Source organism: Euleptes europaea, chromosome 1 (genome assembly GCF_029931775.1).
Source record: "Euleptes europaea isolate rEulEur1 chromosome 1, rEulEur1.hap1, whole genome shotgun sequence".
Lineage (NCBI taxonomy): Eukaryota > Metazoa > Chordata > Lepidosauria > Squamata > Sphaerodactylidae > Euleptes > Euleptes europaea.
Genome location: NC_079312.1, coordinates 12,046,145 through 12,063,635, shown reverse-complemented (window position 1 = coordinate 12,063,635; position 17,491 = coordinate 12,046,145). Strand labels below are relative to the sequence as shown.

The window sequence follows — 17,491 nt, the reverse complement described above, 5'->3', positions numbered from 1 at the left end:
GATTCAGTGGACTTAGAAAGGTGTATTGCACTATATTATTTTGGGCTGTTTTTTGTGTGACTGTTCTCACCAGTTCTGAGTACTGGCATCTTTTTTCGGGGCTCTCCCAAGTCCCGATCCTCATGCACAGGCCCACCCCACTCAACCAGAGAAAGAAAGAGTGGACGGACCATTGGGAACAGCCTAGTGAGGATCCGTACAGGAAGCGGCGGGACTGGGGAAAGTCATGGCAAACTGGCACCTTTTTTAAAACAAAAAAAGCACTGTATATCGAAGGTGGAGGCAAGGATTGTCCTGTCCTCAATCTCTCTCTGGTTGAAAATTAACTTCAACCCTAATGGTCTTCTCCCACTGATCCTTTGTGACTCCTTTAGATCCAGATGGGTGATAGCCATAGATGTCAAATTAAACAACTTGGGTTTTACACCCCTAGCTTTACTTCAGTTGGGTTGGGAACAAGCTAAGTTAATTATATCCCAAACGATCAAAGACATCGAGAGACAAACAGATCTAGCAAGGGCGCCTCTATTCACTGCACCCCTCCATACTAAATACATCTTAGCACCAGCAGCCTATCTCCACTATTTAGAGATAAATAATTACAGAAGGGCCTTTACCCTGGCCAGATGTGCAGCCTTACCATCTGCTTTGCTTGAGGGGAAATATAAGAAGACACCCTGGGAAGAGAGATTCTGCCCCTGCAAATCAGGGGACTTAGAAACGGTTGAGCATGCCCTCCTGAACTGCAATTTCTATACATTACCCCGTTCAAAGTTTATTGAGCCCCTCTTATCGAGACTGAGACCTGACAGGGCAGGTGAAAAGTTTGAGATGCTCCTACAAGGGGGTAATCCTTCAACCACTCTTCAGGTTGCGAAATTTTGTTTAGCAGCAATTAAAATTCGTCGCCTTAGAACAGCACAATCGACAGATGTGTCCCAGCTGTAATTATTTTTAAAAATGTTTTTAAAATGTTTTAAGACTCAGACTGTAATTCTTTGATTGTAAGAATCTATTAGTCCGTGCTTTCCATTTTATCATGTTTTGACTGGCTAAGTGCCGCAAATAAATTATCTATCTAGCACTGTATATTTATGTGAGATATTTATATTTTAAACTAAGCAAATCAGTTTGCAGAGTCTGTCAGATCAGCCAGAGAATTCTGACATGGGAAAAGCAGGACATGAACATTTACATACACATGAAGCTGCCATACTCTGAATCTGTAGAAAAGAGCAAGAGTCCAGTAGAAGCTTAACAACTAACAAAATTTCTTGCAGGGAATGAGCTTGCGTGAGTCATGTTCATGGAGGAGAGGGGTATTCATGGCTACTAGTTAAAATAGATACTAGTCATGATGCATACCTATTCAGGATCAGAGGAGCATGCCGAATATATTAGGTGCTGTGGAACACAGGCAGGATAATGCAACTGCAGTTGTCTTGTCTGTGGGCTTCCTAGAGGCACCTGGTTGGCCACTGTGTGAACAGACTGGTGGACTTGATGGGCCTTTGGTCTGATCCAGCAGGGCTTTTCTTATGTTCTTATGAGTTACAGCTCAAATGAGCTTGCTCTTTTCTACTGCTGCAGATAGGCTAACACTGCTACCCATTGCGATTTATTCTGAATCAGACCATCAGTCCATCAAGGTCAGTATTGTCTACTCAGACTGGCATCAGCTCTCTGGGATCTCAGGTGGAGGTCTTTCACATTACCTATTGCACTGACTTTTTTAATTGGAGTGCCGGGGTACTGAACCTGGGACTTTCAACATGCCAAGCAGAAGCTCTACCACTAAGCCACCATGGCTCCCTTCCTAAATGAACCTGCCTTTTCCAGAGTTAGACCCTGCATCTAACTCATTCTTTCAACTGCAGATACCCAGGGATTGAACCCGGGACCTACTGCATGCCACACAGATGCTCTACCACTGAGTCATGGCCTCTCCCCAAATAAACCAGGTCAGCTCTTTGGCAAAGGAAAAAGGGGTTCTGTACCCAGCCAGCTGGCATTTCGGTCACCCTCGTGCTTCACCTCCCTGTACAGGTCCAGGAGAACTTGGTCCGTGCTGGACAAACCAACAGCCACCTCCATGGATGGGTCCAACACCTGGAACGGCAGAAAAGGGCGTCATTCAGGGCATAGGAAAAAACCTGTGGCTCAGAAGGGCTGCTCAAGGATCGCTGTGCTCACCTGCAGCCCCCATCCCCCAGCCTCCTGTTGCCCCATCAGGAAATCCTCAGCTCGGGCCACTGCCTGGAAGCAACTCTCTGGGTGGCCTTCTCTGACCCAGCTCTGTATCTCCGGTGGCAGGATGGCCAGGAACTGCTCCAAGACCAACAGCTCCAGGATCTGCTCCTTGGTGCGTCGCTCCGGCTGCAACCAGTGACAGCAAAGTTCCCACAGGCGAATGTAAACCTCTCTGGGACCTTCAGCCTCCTGGTAGCGGAACTGCCTGAAGTTTTGGCGTTGCACCTCTCCGATGGCAACACCCTTGTTTGGGATATCCCCCTCCACTTCTGCACCATCTCCTCTTTCCCCAGAGTCTACGCTGCTTGAGGCAGCATTTAGGGCTCCCTCACTGAGGCCTGAAGAAAGGCCGAGAGTCCCCTCTCCTCCAAGCCAGCCACCAGAACTATCCCCTGCTTCTGAAGGAACCAGAGAGGACCTGGTTACTTCCCACCGCATAGTCTTCGGCAACTCCTGGTTCCTGCAATGAGGGGCATGAACTGATTTCAGGAACTCCTGCCATTGGACTTCCCAGGTCTGGGCCAATCCCTCCTCTGACTCCTGGCTCCCCTGCTCTGAAGAGACCCAATTCACAAACTGGCTGATAGTCCCATCCTGGGCCACATGTAGGGTCCTCCCAGCTATTTTTATCCCCTCATCTTCCACAGACTCCAAGAGGAGACCCACGGTTGTCACTGCTTCCTGCTCTGTGGACATTTCTTCTTGTTGCAGACAATCTCAGTCCAATTCTGCACAAATATTTTAAAAGCCCCAATCACTTCCTGCATCCAAGCAGTGGGTGGGGGGCAGGACACTTCCCTCTCTAGGCCATAATTAGTCCATTTCAGCAGACTGGGCTCAAAGGAAGCAGGTCTGGAAGGAGTCGAGAAACCAGGGGCGACCCAGGAGCTCACAATCCATTTGCTCCACCCCAATAAAAATCCACTTCACCCTGGAAAAGAGAAAGAGGAACCAATTGAAACACACTATCCAAAATGCACCTTTTGGTTGCTTGGAAACTGCAATGGGTCCAAATCAGTCACAATGTTAAGGGGAATACGGGGGTTACCGCACTTGTATTCCCAGCAATGTATTAAGAGTTTGAAAATGTTATAAAAAGTACTGTTTGCACTTACTATGTATTCCCACCGATGTATTAAGAGTTTGAAAACGTTATAAAAAATACTGTTCACACTTTGTTTGGCCCCTTTAGCTGTGACGACGTCTTCCAACCATTTATAAGCCGTGGTATCCAAAAACCCTTTTAAAGCGATGTTTTTTATAACATTTCCAAACTCTTGATACATCGCTGGGAATACCTAGTGTGGTAACAGCCTACATCTCAAAGATCCCATCTTTTCAGTTTTTGCAAGGTCTGCTGTGGTTTTTGGAGGGGAGACACACTAGTTGCTGCAGCAGCACCCCCCCCCCCCAAAAACCCACCTGGGAATCTTGTGGCACCAAAAAGATTAGCAAGCGTTCATTGTGGCATCACTAAAATATCCCGTTTAAACAGAATAAAATAACAAACCCCAGATCCTTCCCCCTCTTAAAAGATGCCTCCCATTCAAACCCCTGCCAAAACCCTGGCATACAGGTGCCTCTTGAAGAGCTCCAAGGAAGCCCCCCACCATACACACACACTTCAGGGGTCCCAGTGCACAGAGCTGGGAGTCATGATGGAAAAGGCCCTGGCTAAGTTTATTCTAGCAACACATTTGCAGGTTGGAACCAGCATCTTGTCACATGTAATCGAAAGTGGTGGGAAAACCCTCAAAGTTGAGGTAAGCAACTCTCACCACACATCCCAAACAGCAGCACACCAAACCATTTTGATTGCGTGTGGGATTTGTTCTCCACACAAACAACCTAGGTGAATCCCAAGGGGCTAGAAAGAATGCTGGGGGCAACAGGTGTGGTTTATGCCCCTTGCATCCTCCAGCCTGGGCTGAGGTGGAGCCCTGAGTTGCTGGTGACAGCCAGCGTGGTGTAATGGCTAAGAGCAGCAGGCTCTAATCTGGAGAACCGGGTTCGATTCCCCCACTCCTCCACACGAAGCCTGCTGGGTGGCCTTGGGCCGGTCACAGTTCTCTCAGAACTCTCTCAGCCTCTCCTACCTCACAAGGTGCCTCTTGTGGGGAGAAGAGGGGAAGGCGATTGTAAGCTGCTTTGAGACTCTTCTTCTTGGTGGCATACCGCTAGGGCTTGGCACGCACCCAGTTCATCCATCCCAATACATTTTCCCACTCACCTTTTGTTCGGTAGCACTTGGACCCCAGGCCAACGTCTGCTTTTAATGGTCCATAATCCACACAGCTGATGAACCATCTCCCTCCACTGAACCCTGCTCCTTCAGTTTCTCAAGAATCCCTCCGGCCGAGCTGGGGATAGTGGCATATCTTTGTGCAGTGCCATAACATTTATGCACAGCCCCCCTCCCCCGAGAGTTTCCCTTGGGGCCCTCTAAGATGGCGTTTAGACTAACAGGCAAAGATGGACCTTTTTGTTTCATTCGACTTCTGGTGAAGCTGATCAGTACTTGTCGATTCTCACCACCTCATGATCACAGTTAACCCCAATGTGTTCTCCTGGCTTTAATGTTGTGATAGACCAGGCTAGCCCAATTTCTTCAGATCTTGGAAACTTGCAGGGGTGGCCCTTGTTAGTACCTGGACGGGAGGCCACCAAGGAAGTCCAGGGGTTGCTACGCAGAGGCAGGCAATGGCAATCCACCTCTGAACGTCTCTTGCCTTGAAAACTTTATGGTGTCGCCATAAGTTGGCTGTGACTTGACGGCACTCTCCAAGTCCCCCACCATCAGCAATTGCTATTTATTTTTAAAAAACAGGACAGCTTTTATTTTATGGTTCTGACAATCACTAGGCTTCCTTGAACAGAACTGGAAAGACAGAATGGGAATGCCTTTGATAAACAAAAACCTGCTATTTGCACTGACAGAACAATGTACTTGTACAAAGGTTTGTTTTGAAAAGATTGGTAAACCTGTAGGCAGCGCCTTGTTAAAAGATCAGTAGAGCATTTAATGATTTTTAGGTACATTACCAATGAATTGCTTTAGGCCAAGTACTAAAGAAAAACTAAGGGTGGATTTTTGGCAGGTTTTCTGGACTCATTGGTTACATTAAATACTTTTGCGCTGCCTGACAGAAAAGTGTCTCCAATTAGTCAAGTAACAGATATTGATTTTGAAAAAAAATAATACTGAAAATACTATTTTAAAAGATTCAAGTCCAGTATCACCTTATAGACCAATAAGATTTTCCAGGGTTTAAGCTTTTAAGAGTCAAAGTTTCCTTTGTCAGATAAGAGGAGAAGGAAGGTTTGACTCTTTGAAGCTTATATCCCAAAAATCTTGTTGGTCTGTGCTACTGGACTCGAATCTAGCTGTTCTACTGCAGGCCAGCACGGCTACCCACCTGAAACCGATTTAAAAAGATGTTGCCTACCTACCCTGACCCATACTGAGACGGGGGAATTAGGGGTCTAAGGAAGAAACCTTCATTTCACTCACCGCACAAAGCTTCAGTAAGGAAGACGCCGTCCGCACTGCAGAAGGAGGCGAGTTCTAGTCCACAAAGCCTTTTGTCAGAACAAAATCGGTTAATCTTTTAAGGTGCCGCACAAAAGACCCCAGCATATACCCCCTCCCCTTTATCACCTGCAGATCTAAAACAGAAGGAGAAATGCTAGGGGGAAGCTAGAGGGACCAGATTGCAAACAAATAAAAATAAATCAAGGAATCCAAACAGCTCCATATCCTCTCAGATCTAGGTGCACCCTTGGGGGACTCACTCTTGCAAGCCTGCGACCCCCCCCCCAGCCCCCCAATATCCCTGGTTTCTTATTTCTGCCGTTTTCTTGCGTAGAACTTGGTTCTCCTCCTCCACCCCACCCCAAATAATCCCCCCACCCCTTATTTTTAAAACTCACGGCTCCCACGTGGACGCCAGCCAGGATCCCTGTGCTGAGAAATTCAAAATGCAATGCCTGGGGAAGAGGAGGAGCGAGTCTATGGTCCTGGAGGCAGGAAAGGAGCGGCCCGCCTGCAATACATGCAGGAACCCTCCGCGTTTCCCACGCCCGTCTAGGAATCCCTGGAATCTCCCATTTTAACCCTTAGGGGCCCGGCTCGGCTCGAAGGAGGCTTGCATTGCCTTCCCCAAGGGAAAGCCTCCAGCGAGGGAACCCCCTTACCCCACCCCACCCCACCCCACCCCATGCAAACATTTCCTTTCCTTTCTCCTGACAACTCTTCCTTTTAAGAGGCCACAATCCTGCAGGGTTGTGTTTTGCTTCGGACCAGGGTTGCCAACCTCCAGTCGGGACCATATCACATGGCAGCGCCGTGGCTTCAAAAATAATATGCTGTGAAATATAACAACTGGAAGAGGAAACAATGTTATATAATATAATAATGCTGTTATTTTGGGGAAATCCAAAACGCAACATATATTCATAAACACTGTGTTGAAAGCCACACAGAAACCTCACTGGGTCTGAAATAACAAAAAAAATGTATATATGCAGATTGCTTTTAACAACAAAACATGAACAACATAAATTCAAGAATTTTTTCTGTGGCCTTAACTCCAGTCCAGTTGGGGACTGGAGTTCTCCCGGAATTATAACTGGAGTCCAGACTACAGAGATCAGGTTTCCTGGATGGTGATGTTGGGGGCATCCCTCTCACCTCTTCTGGGAAGCTGACTTGCCCAAGGCCGCCCAGCAAGCTTCCATGGCAGAGCAGGGATTCGAATCTGGGTCGCCCAGATTCTAATCACTACACCACTCTGGAAGGCTGGGTAAAGGCACAGCATAATTAACCACCCTCAGAGGCGGCTACCTGTTGCTTCTCTGCGAGAGTTACTGATCTGGACCTGTTTCTTCCATCCAGTGCAATGACTTGTTCAGAAAACTGACTCTTCTGTCTCAAAGGCTGAATAGCCTTTTGTTTTGTTTCCCTTTGGTGCCTCTTGAGACCAGATTTGCACCCAACACCATCTAAACCAAACAGGTCTGCAATGTGCCTCATTTTAGAGAGCTACCGATTCCAAACTACAGATATAGCCATCTTGCCTTGAAACAGCTTTCTCTTCCCCACCCATTTCTGTGCGTGTTCTGAATACCCAGCCTGATAAAGAATTCAGTGGAAATATTTTGTGGTATTTTTGTTGCACCTAATTTACCGACCAAACAACAAAAAAGATTGCACGTGTGTCATTTTTGGAACTTTAATTTGGATTTTTTTAAAATTAAAAATGCCACCACTTTCAGAAGTTTTAGGAACATCATTCTGTCATCTCTCTACTGCATGAATCCAATTGTTGAGAATGTGAGCTTTTTAAACAAAATATTCATGCAGAATCTCTTCCAGATGGATTTGCCGATGGCTTTGAAGTCTCGATTTCTGCCTGTAGCTTATCCTGCAGTATGATCAGCTGGAAGCTTTCTGTTCTGAATAGATTAGGGAGTGGCTCAAAAATTGCGGTTCCGACTGAAGCTTTTCTCACAGTGCTAACATGTGTACAGCTTCTCTCTTGTGTGGATTCTCTGGGTCAATTTCTGAGTGAAGCTTTCCCCACAAACTGGGCAGAGATTATTTCCCATCCCTTTGCATGATCTTTCAAGGTCTGTGATTTTGTAAAAATGGCCATCTGGACTGGGAACAGATTCATTCTTCTGCTTTTCTGTTTGGTTCCCCCTATGCCTCTCTGGTCCAGTTGGGTGATTGTGTGAGTCCTTTGTTAATCCTTATGGTACACATTCAATGGTAGAGTGCCTCCTCGGACAGAAGTAGGGTCGTCAGGCCCCTCTTTGCCACTGGCGGGAGGTTTTTGGGGTTGAGCCTTAGGGGGGTGGGGTTTGGGAGGGGAGGGACTTCAATGCCATAGAGTCCAATTGCCGAGGCGGCCACTTTCTCCAGGTGAACCGATCTCTATCAGCTGGAGATCAGTTGTAATAGCAGGAGATCTCCAGCTACTACCTGAAGGTTGGCAACCCTAGACAGAAGGGAAACTCAAAAAGTGAAAATGAATCCAGAAAACAAGGGAAAAGATGATGGCAAGTGGGCCCAAAGGTGGTTACAAAGAATTGGAAGATAATGTTGTTTTGTGTAAAAGATTTATGTCCTGCCTTTAACTGGGAGGGCCCTAAGAATCTGATGACAAACATGTGCCTAACCTACCTCACAGGGTTGTTGTGAGGACAAAAGGGAGCAGAGCAGAACCCTGTATGTTGCCTTGAGTTCTTCAAAGGAAGGATGGGTTAAAAACAGACAGACAATGTATGATAAATGGAATCCCCCTGATCAAATGCAGGCTACCTCAGATCTCAAGATGCTGGGGATGAAGAATAGAGGGAGTCAATCATCTTCATGCTTTGTTTTGTGTGCTTCCCAGACTCTTTTGGTTGACCACTGTCAAAATCAGGGTGCTGGGTACCACGAACCCTTGGGTGCGATTCAGCAGGGCTCTTCTTGAGCCACGTTGTTGGGCAGAAAGGCAGGATATAAAGGTTGTAAATAGATATAATAAAATAAATTCTTAGGTTCAGAAATAATAATTCAGGTGAGAATTCAATGGTACGTTCCATTTTCGTGCTAACATTATGGCCACCAACATCCAATACTCAATTGCTCTAATGTTGAGTTGGCAACTCCAAGTTGGCAAATTCCAGATATTTGGGGGGTGGATTCTGGGGGGGGGTTTCGGGAGGAAAGGGACCACAGTGGAGTAAAATATCATCTTAGTCCACCCTCCAAAGCAGCCTTTTTCTCCAGGGGAACTGATCTCTGTAGTCTGGAAATCAGTTGCAATTCCAAGAGATCTCTACTCCTCACCTGGAGGTTGGCAACGGTAAAACCAAAGCATTTGGGAACCTGGAAGAGAAGTTTCTTTGCTCTTTTGGGGCTGGGTGGGGCAACTTCCTAGAAGGGCCCCACTGCAGGAGAGACCAGCTGGAGAGATGCTGAAAAAGAGACAGTAGTAGTTGGAAGAAGAAGAGTTGGTTTTTATATGCCGACTTTCTTTACCACTTAAGGAATAATCAAACCAGCTTACACAACAGACACCTTATGAGGTAGGTGCGGCTGAGCAAGTTCAGAGAGAACTGTGATTTGCCCAAGGTCACCCAGCTGGCTTCATGTGTAGGAGTGGGGAAACCAACCCAGTTCACCTGATTAGCATCCACTGCTCATGTGGAGGAGTGGGGAATCAAACCCGGTTCTCCAGATTAGAACCCATCGCTCCAAACCACCATTCTTAACCACTACATCATGCTCTACAGTGCCAACAGTGATTACTAATCACATTATATGTTCTGGCCAAGAGTGCAGGCATAAGAAGCCATTGAAGTAGCATCTTAATGGCATTTTCCCTTAAGCTTAGTCTAATGGAAAAAGATAGGCCAGAACACAAGATAAATGTCCAAACATAGTCATATACCTCATATACCCGAGTGCCTGCTTCCATTTTCTTACATAACTTTGAGTAGAACCCCAGATAAGTACACATAGCATGTAATTCATGATCGATACATAATTAATCTAATAAACAATCATTGCCTCAAAGGGGGTCAGTTTCCTGTTAAGCTCTCCTTGTTGCAATCTTGCGATGAGTAGGTTCCAGATTTGCTTGAACTGAAAGACTGGAATTCCTTCACCGATCTCGTCAGCCACTTCCACCGCCAGGGCTTCTTCCAGAGCTGAGTTGAAGGTGACGGCTTCACTTGTGAACAGGCATCTCTGTACCTTCTTGTTTTAGAGGATGCAGACTAGCTGATCCTGGAGCATGGTGTCAAGGTTGGTGAAGTTGCAGCAGCGGGCGGCCTTTCGCAGGGCTGCAATGAACATTGCAGCGGACTTGTCTGGGCCTTGGTTTCGCTGGTAGAACGCGTGCTGCCTGGCAAGCTCCCACGGTTGCAGTGCAAAATGGTTCCTCGGGGCCTCCACGATGTTGTCATAGGGCGTCTCTTCCAGCGTGGCGGGGGACAGAAGGACCTGGGCCAGCTCGAATGTGTCTGCCCCACACACATGAGGAAGGTCGCTCGTTTCAGATCAGCATCTGTGATCTTGTTCGCTTGCAGGTAGAAAGTGAGCTGTGTCGCGTAGCTCTCCCACCTCTCTGGAGTGACCGTGTTGAATTCCTCGATGTGGCCCTGACTAGCCATAGCAAGTTGCATTGCGTCTCCCTTTTGTGGAGATTCAGAAAGGTTAGCCAGGCTGCCTACCAGCTACTGCAGTGATTTCAGCAGAGATGAGCCGGGCTGTCTACCAGCTCAGAATCCCATCCTCATCACCAATATTATGTATGCAGTCCCTCTGGCCACCTTTTTTCCCCTCCGTTCACACGTGTTTTCTCTTCTATCCCCTACTCTTGCCCACTATACAATTCTCAACTCACATCTCCTGCAGATAGGCAAAAGCCAGATTCCCCCCTCCAGCCATGGGGAGAGAGAAAGAGGCACTGCAGGAGTAGTTGGGGAAACCTTTTCAGCCCTAATCTTCAGGGTTTGTTGTGGCATTTTGTTCTCCAGCTGCAAACTACACTTTTCCAGGCATTCACATGTTAAAGGGTCTGAAAGGTTTTCCAAGAGAGGGCAAGAAAGATTCTGTATTTCTCTCCCCTTCATGTAAATGAGGAGACCTTGAGGAATGTGGGGACTGGGTTAAAGTTGGATCTAGATTATTTAAATGGATCCTTATGTATATATGATTTTTATACTGAAACAAAATAAAACCACCATCAGATTGTAGCTCATGTATTAGTCTATAGGCAGTACCACAAAGACCACACATATACCACTTCCCAGCATTGCCATGGTGCAAAAACGTAGTTCCAAAGCATAGATCTCATGGATCTTCCCTCAGTAGTTTTGCTTTGGGGTCACCCCAAATTCATGATCAAATAACATATCTTGCCCATAACCACAGTTTGCACCACAAAAATCACTGACCCACCGCTTTGTGGTGTTGCCACGGTACAAAAACATAGTTCCAACATGGATCCTCATGAATCTTCACGATTTTTCCGTTGGGTCACCTGGGGGGGGGGCTTTTCAGCAGGGTTGGGGCAACCCCCAAGAAAAGCCTGTGATTCAGCAGCCACAGTTCAAATCTTTGCAGGGGTCAGAAGACCTAAGAAATGCTTTGGTAATAAATAACTGTATTCTGCATGAGCTGTAGTTTTAAAGTCATAGAATTTGGGATGGTCACTCAGTGATATTGATGGGCAGTAGACTCAGGGCAGATACTTCTTCCCCTAAAGCAAAAATCATCTTTGAGAATTCATTGTGACAAGGAATACCAGGGTCATGATATGGAGGCAGGCAATGACAAACCACCTCTGAAGGTCTCTTGCCTTGAAAACCCTACGGGATTGCTGTGACTTGACAGCAAAACAAAACAAAAACCAGGGTCTATTAATGGTTACTAGCCATGATGTTAAAAGGAACTTAACGGGGTGTTTTCAGTGGTGACACCTGATTTTTGGAATACACCCCCTCCTGACACTTTTCTGGGGCATATATTACTTTCCTTTAGGCACCAGGCCTTTCTTTTCAAACACAGGCTTTTACTAAGGGGGTTCGATCTTATCCTTATCTGTGTTTCATGGTCTTCTTCTGACCTGAAGACCATTCTATGGATAGTATTTTACAATGCACAGAGAGAATTTTAGGCTGCTTCAAGGGCCTGTTATTTTTTTATTTGTGAGCTGCTTTCATCAGGTCTCTGGAGAGGAATATATACATTTTCTAAATACATATATATACCTCTAAATATTGGTTGCTGCAGGATGGGGTGGGGGCAAGTCAAGACATGCTATTTCTTCACATGTCCACTTAGGGGAGGGGCTGTGGCTCAATGGTAGAGCATCTGCTCAGCATGTATGAGGTCCCAGGTTCAATCCCCAGCACCTCCAGTTGAAAGGATAAGTATACCAAGAGTCTGATCCTTGAGCAGTTCCTGGCCATCCTGCTCCTGGAGATCCAGAGCTGGGTCAGGGAAGGATGTCCAGAGAATTGCTTCCAGGCGGTGGCTTAGTGGTAGCGCTTCTGCTTGGCATTCCTCTTAAAAAAGGACCAGGCAATGGGTGATGTGAAAGGCCTATGCCTGAGACCTGGAGAGCTGCTTCCAGTCTGAGTAGACAATATTGACCTTGATGGACAAGGGTCTGACTCTGTGTAAGGCAGCTTTATGTTATGTGGGGCTTTCCAGAAGCCAGCTATAATTTTACGACTGTGGGGAAAAAAGAGAGCAAATGCCTCATTAATACCCATACAGTGATCATTTAATTGGTTTCATTAAACACCACTTACCACCTCTACGCCTTAGAAGCACCAATCATTCAAACAAACATACCTCCATTTGCAGTATAAAATCCGATAACATGAATGGTGGAAAATATGATATTTTTATGCATTTTACTTACAGGAGAAACTGTTGAAGAAGATATTTCTTTCCAAGATTAAAACACACATCAACACAAAGCTGGAGGAGGGGGAGAGAGAAACCACAATGTTTAAATGTGGCACAAAGTCACAAGACAAGTTTCCACTGGACTCAACTGCATTTTTAAAAAAAAGGACTGTTTGAAGAGTTTATTCAGATATAGCATAATACATTCAAGAAGCTTCAAAAATGGGTACCCACATCAATGTGAGAGGCGAGTTCCCCATTTCTGTCCATTGTGTGGTTACTGGATTGTTGTCTCCCTTTCCCTGGGTTTTAAACACTGTGTTTCAGGGAATGCAGTTCTTTGGGAGCTTTCCAAAGGTTTCCCACTTGAGATGGAGTGACTGACAAGTGTCCCTGAACTGACCCACCACAAATTGTCATCGGTCACCATGTAGAACTCCAAGGGGCAGAGTTAGGTATGTGTCAAGATGTAGCCTACTGCTCAGATTCCAGAGAGGTCACCATTTAAAATCTAAATAGGATTCTTGCGGCATCTAAACTAACACGTCTTTATTGTTGCTTATGTCCTTGCCTGAAATATGTCCTACCAGAATTGTGGGAAGGAGGAAATTTGTTAACCACCCCTCCAAATGTTCTCCTCCAGGATCATGTAGGTCTACATTTCACATGCAAGCTGCTCTTCCCTCCTTGCTTTCCCCCCCTTAAGTTAGCTGCTCTTAACATTTCACTCCTCCTGGAGCACGCTCAGTTTTGCTTAAGACTTTTTAGTTTTCCTTTGTCTTGGTTAATGTACTAAGTCATATCCTTCTGCACACCAGAAGCCCCCGTGTTGTCTTTCGATAATCTGGTTTTGCTGCTTTTGTGAAGAAAATTAACCCCTGGAGCACAGAGGAACGCAAAATCACAAATGAGCCCAAATTGGATGGCATCAAGCTTCCTGATAAATTCTTAATGCATCAGTTTCACCCAAGATTCTCCCTTCACGGAATGTTAGGTCAGTGACATACACAACTGGTCATTAAAAATGGCAATGTTCAGAAACCTGTGGGAGAACACTGCAGGCTCACAGGATCCTTTGCTGCCGACCAAATGGCACCATTCTTCAGCAAAGGAATGTCAAAGGGTGACTCCATATGAAACTGCTGCATTAGAATTAATCCCCCCAGGGCACACTCAACACTGACCCATTCACTTTTCTTGCTAGGTGGCATGACCTGCATTTTTACTGAAATGTCTTACTTGGCCCATGGATTCAAAAGGTTTGTACATGGAAAAGAACCAAAATTTGAACTTAAGTTTTCCCTGCAATACAAACATTTTCCTTTTTGCACTGTGTATCTTTGGCTGAGACACTGCGAGCTCCAAAAGGAAGTTTTTCTGTAGCATCGGCATCTCTATTCTTTCTTCTCCTCACAGGTATGGGTCCTCTGATGTCTGATAAGGTTTGATCTCTGGCAGAAACCTTGCCCACAGTCTGTGCACTTGTGTGGCTTCTCCCCTGTGTGGATTCTCTGGTGTACAATGAGGTGTGCTCTTTGACTGAAACCTTGGCCACACTCGGAGCATATATGCGGCTTCTCCCCTGTATGGATTCTCTGGTGTACCACAAGGTGTGTTCTCTGACTGAAACTCTGGCCACAGTCCAAGCATTTGTAGGGCTTCTCGCCTGTGTGGATTCGCTGGTGTCGGATAAGGTTGGATCTCTGACTGAAGCTCTGCCCACATTCAGTGCATTTATGGGGTTTCTCTCCTGTGTGGATTCTTTGATGGATGACCAGGTGTGCTTCCCATGCAAAGCTCAGCCCACAGTCTGAACATTTAAAAGGCTTCTCTCTCATGTGGACTTTCTGGTGAGCAATGAGGTTTTTTCTCCGATTGAACTTTTCCCCACAGGTGGAGCATTTATGAGGCTCCTCACCAACATGGATTTTCTGATGCCTGATAAAGTTTGATTGCCAGTGAAAGATTTTACCACACGTGAGACATTCGTAAGGGTCCTCTCCTGTATTGATTCCCTCGTGTCTACTATGAATTGATTCCTCATGGAGTTCTTCCCCATCATCTGAAATTGTATGAGATGTCTTCCCTTCTGTATGTACCTTTTGATGTTTAATAAGGTGCGGACTCTGACGAAAGCTCTTCCCACAGTCAGAGCATTTGAAAGGTTTCTCCCCCGTGTGGATTCTCTGGTGGCTAATGAGGTTAGTTCTTTGATTGAATCTTTTCCCACAATCTGAGCATTTGTGTGGCTTCTCTCTGGTGTGGATGCTCTGATGTCTAAGTAGGTTCCCCCTTCGGGAGAATATTTTACCACACCTGAAACATGGGAATGGATTTTCTCCTGGGAGGACTCTCTCGCATCTAATATGATTTGGCATTTGATTGAATATGTTCTCCTCTGTGTGAATCCTCTGGTGTTTAATGAGGTTGGATTTCTGACCGAAGCTTTTCCCACAGTCAGAGCAGTTATACGGCTTTTCTCCCGTGTGGATTCTATGGTGTCTGACAAGGTTGGATCTCTGACTGAAGCTCTGCCCACATTCTGCACATCTGTGTGGCTTCTCTCCTGTGTGCAACCTCTTGTGTATGATGAGATGCGCTCTCCACCTGAAGCTTTTCCCACAATCTGGACATTTATAAGGTTTCTCTCCTGTGTGGATTCTCTGATGTGCATTAAGGTTTGTCCTCTGGTTGAACCGTTTCCCACATTCTGTGCATTTATGAGGTTTATCTTTTGTGTGGATGCTCTGGTGCCGGAGAAGATTGCCTCTCCGAGAAAAGATTTTCCCACACTTAAAACATGTACACGGGTTTTCTCCTGCTTGGATTCTCTCAAGTTTACTGAGGTTCAACCTCTGATTGAATTGCTTCACACAAGCTGACCGTCTGTATGGCTTGTCGCTCAAATGGACACTCTGATGTTTGATAAGGTTTGATTTCTGCGTGAATCTCTTCCCACACTCTAGGCATTTGTAAGGCTTCTCTCCCGTGTGAATCCTCTGGTGCCTGACGAGATTGGAGATCTGGCTAAAGCTCTGCCCGCAGTCTACACAGCAATGCGGTTTCTCCCCTGTGTGAATTCGCTGATGGATCATAAGGTTTGCACTCCTGCTAAAGCTCTTCCCACAATCTGTGCACAGATAAGGCTTCTCCCCAGTATGGAAACTCTGGTGTCTGATAAAGCTTGTTTCCCAGTTAAAACTTTTCCCACATTTAAAACACTGGTACTTCTTTTCTCCTGTGTGGGTCCTCTGGTGCCTATTTAAGTTTGATTTTTGGGTAAAAGCTTTTCCACACATATTGCACACGTGCCTTCTTTTTCCTTTACATATTTCGCCCAGATTGCCACTCTGGCAAAGGACAGGCTTGTTCTTTCTCTTATCAATTTGGCTCCTCTCCTCCCACCTTGGTCCCTCCAAGTTCCCAAAGTTGTCTGCCATGTCTCGAGGCTTGATTCTTTCCAATGGAACGTCAAACGAAGCTCTTTCAGTCTCACTGTCCCACCCGTCACCTGCTAGAACAGAGAGAGAGAGAAGAAGAGTTGGTTTATCTACCCCACTTTTATCTACCTTTAAGGAGTCTCAACACAGCTTACAATCGTCTTCCCTTCCCCTCCCCACAACAGACACCTTGTGAGGTAAGTGAGGCTGAGAGAGCTCTGAGAGAACTGAAACTAGCCCAAAGTCTCCCAGCAGGCTTCATATGAGGAGTGGGGAATCACACCCAATTCTCCAGATTAGAGTCCACTGCTCTTAACCACTACACCACAGATACTATCTTTCCCCCACACACCCAAAAGCACCCCAGCTGAGAGTTCTTCTAAGTTTGTGTACCCTCAAGTCACAGCTGAGTTATAGTGACCGAGTAGGATTTTCAAAGCAAGAGACATTTCAGAGGTGGTTTGCCATTGCCTGCCTCCACCTGGGATGAGAGTTCTGAGAGAACTGTGACTGGCCCAAGGTCACCCAGCAGGCTTCATGTGGAGGAGCAGGCAAACACACTTGGTTCTCCAGATAAGAGTCTGCCGCTTTTAACCACTATGCTAGAGAATATCTTGTAAGGTGTTTTTTTTTTAGGTGAAATGAAATCTGAAAATGAGAGAAAGAGCATATTTATTGCTCTGGAGAAACCATAAGAACACCAGAAGAGTCCTGCTGGATAAGACCAGGGGTCCATCTAGTCCAGCATCCCGTCTCACAAAGTGGCCGGCCGGTTCTATTGGAGGTCCAACAAACAGGGCATAGAGGCTGAGGCCTTCCTTGATGTTGCCTCCTGGAACTGCTATTCAGAGGCTGACTGCCTCTGAGATTCCCTTTAGTCACTATGACTAGTAGCCACTGACAGACCTCTCCTCCATGAATCTGTCTATTCCCCTTTAAAAGCCATATATGCCTGTAGCCATCACTACATCCTCTGGCAGCAAATTCCACATTTTAATCACTCGCTGTGTAAAGAAGTATTTCCTTTCATTCATCCTGAATCTACTGCCCATTAACTTCATTGGAAGCCAAAGCAATTCATCCTGAGTTTATTTAACATATTTATACCTCACCTCTTGCCATAACTGCTCTTGACTCAACAAGATCAATCACATTTTTATTCCCTCCAATGAGCATGGCTTACATGGATCTCTTCTCCCACTTTTTATCTTCACAACAACCCTTTGAGGTAGGCTAAGCAGAAGGAGAATGCTTAACTAGCTCAAAGTAACTCAGGGAGCTTCCTGGCCGAGTGGAGGTTTGAATGCAGTCTTCTCTAGTCCTATACTGACGTGCTAACTACTATACCACATTGTCTCTCAAAGCTTTAGCTGTGTCCTTTACCTAT

General features: G+C 46.0%; 1 protein-coding gene across 1 annotated transcript; it reads right to left on the bottom strand.

The window, feature by feature from the left end:
• Nucleotides 1-10,006: 10,006 nt before the first annotated feature.
• On the bottom strand, nt 10,007-16,104 carry LOC130493207 (zinc finger protein OZF-like). The gene is made up of 2 exons (XM_056866909.1): nt 14,976-16,104; nt 10,007-10,266 (listed from the first exon to the last, which is right to left on the bottom strand). Exons 1-2 carry the CDS (start codon nt 16,102-16,104, stop codon nt 10,007-10,009), a joined length of 1,389 nt encoding a protein of 462 aa, XP_056722887.1.
• Nucleotides 16,105-17,491: the final 1,387 nt, after the last annotated feature.

Coding starts and splice junctions, on each gene's coding strand:
- LOC130493207 (XM_056866909.1), bottom strand. CDS start 16,104: ATGGCAGACAACTTTGGGAACTTGGAGGGACCAAGGTGGGAGGAGAGG. Junction 10,267..14,975: donor ATTCCCATGTTTCAGGTGTG/GTAAAATATTCT, acceptor TGTGTGGGGCAG/ACACATTCGAGCTGGCCCAG.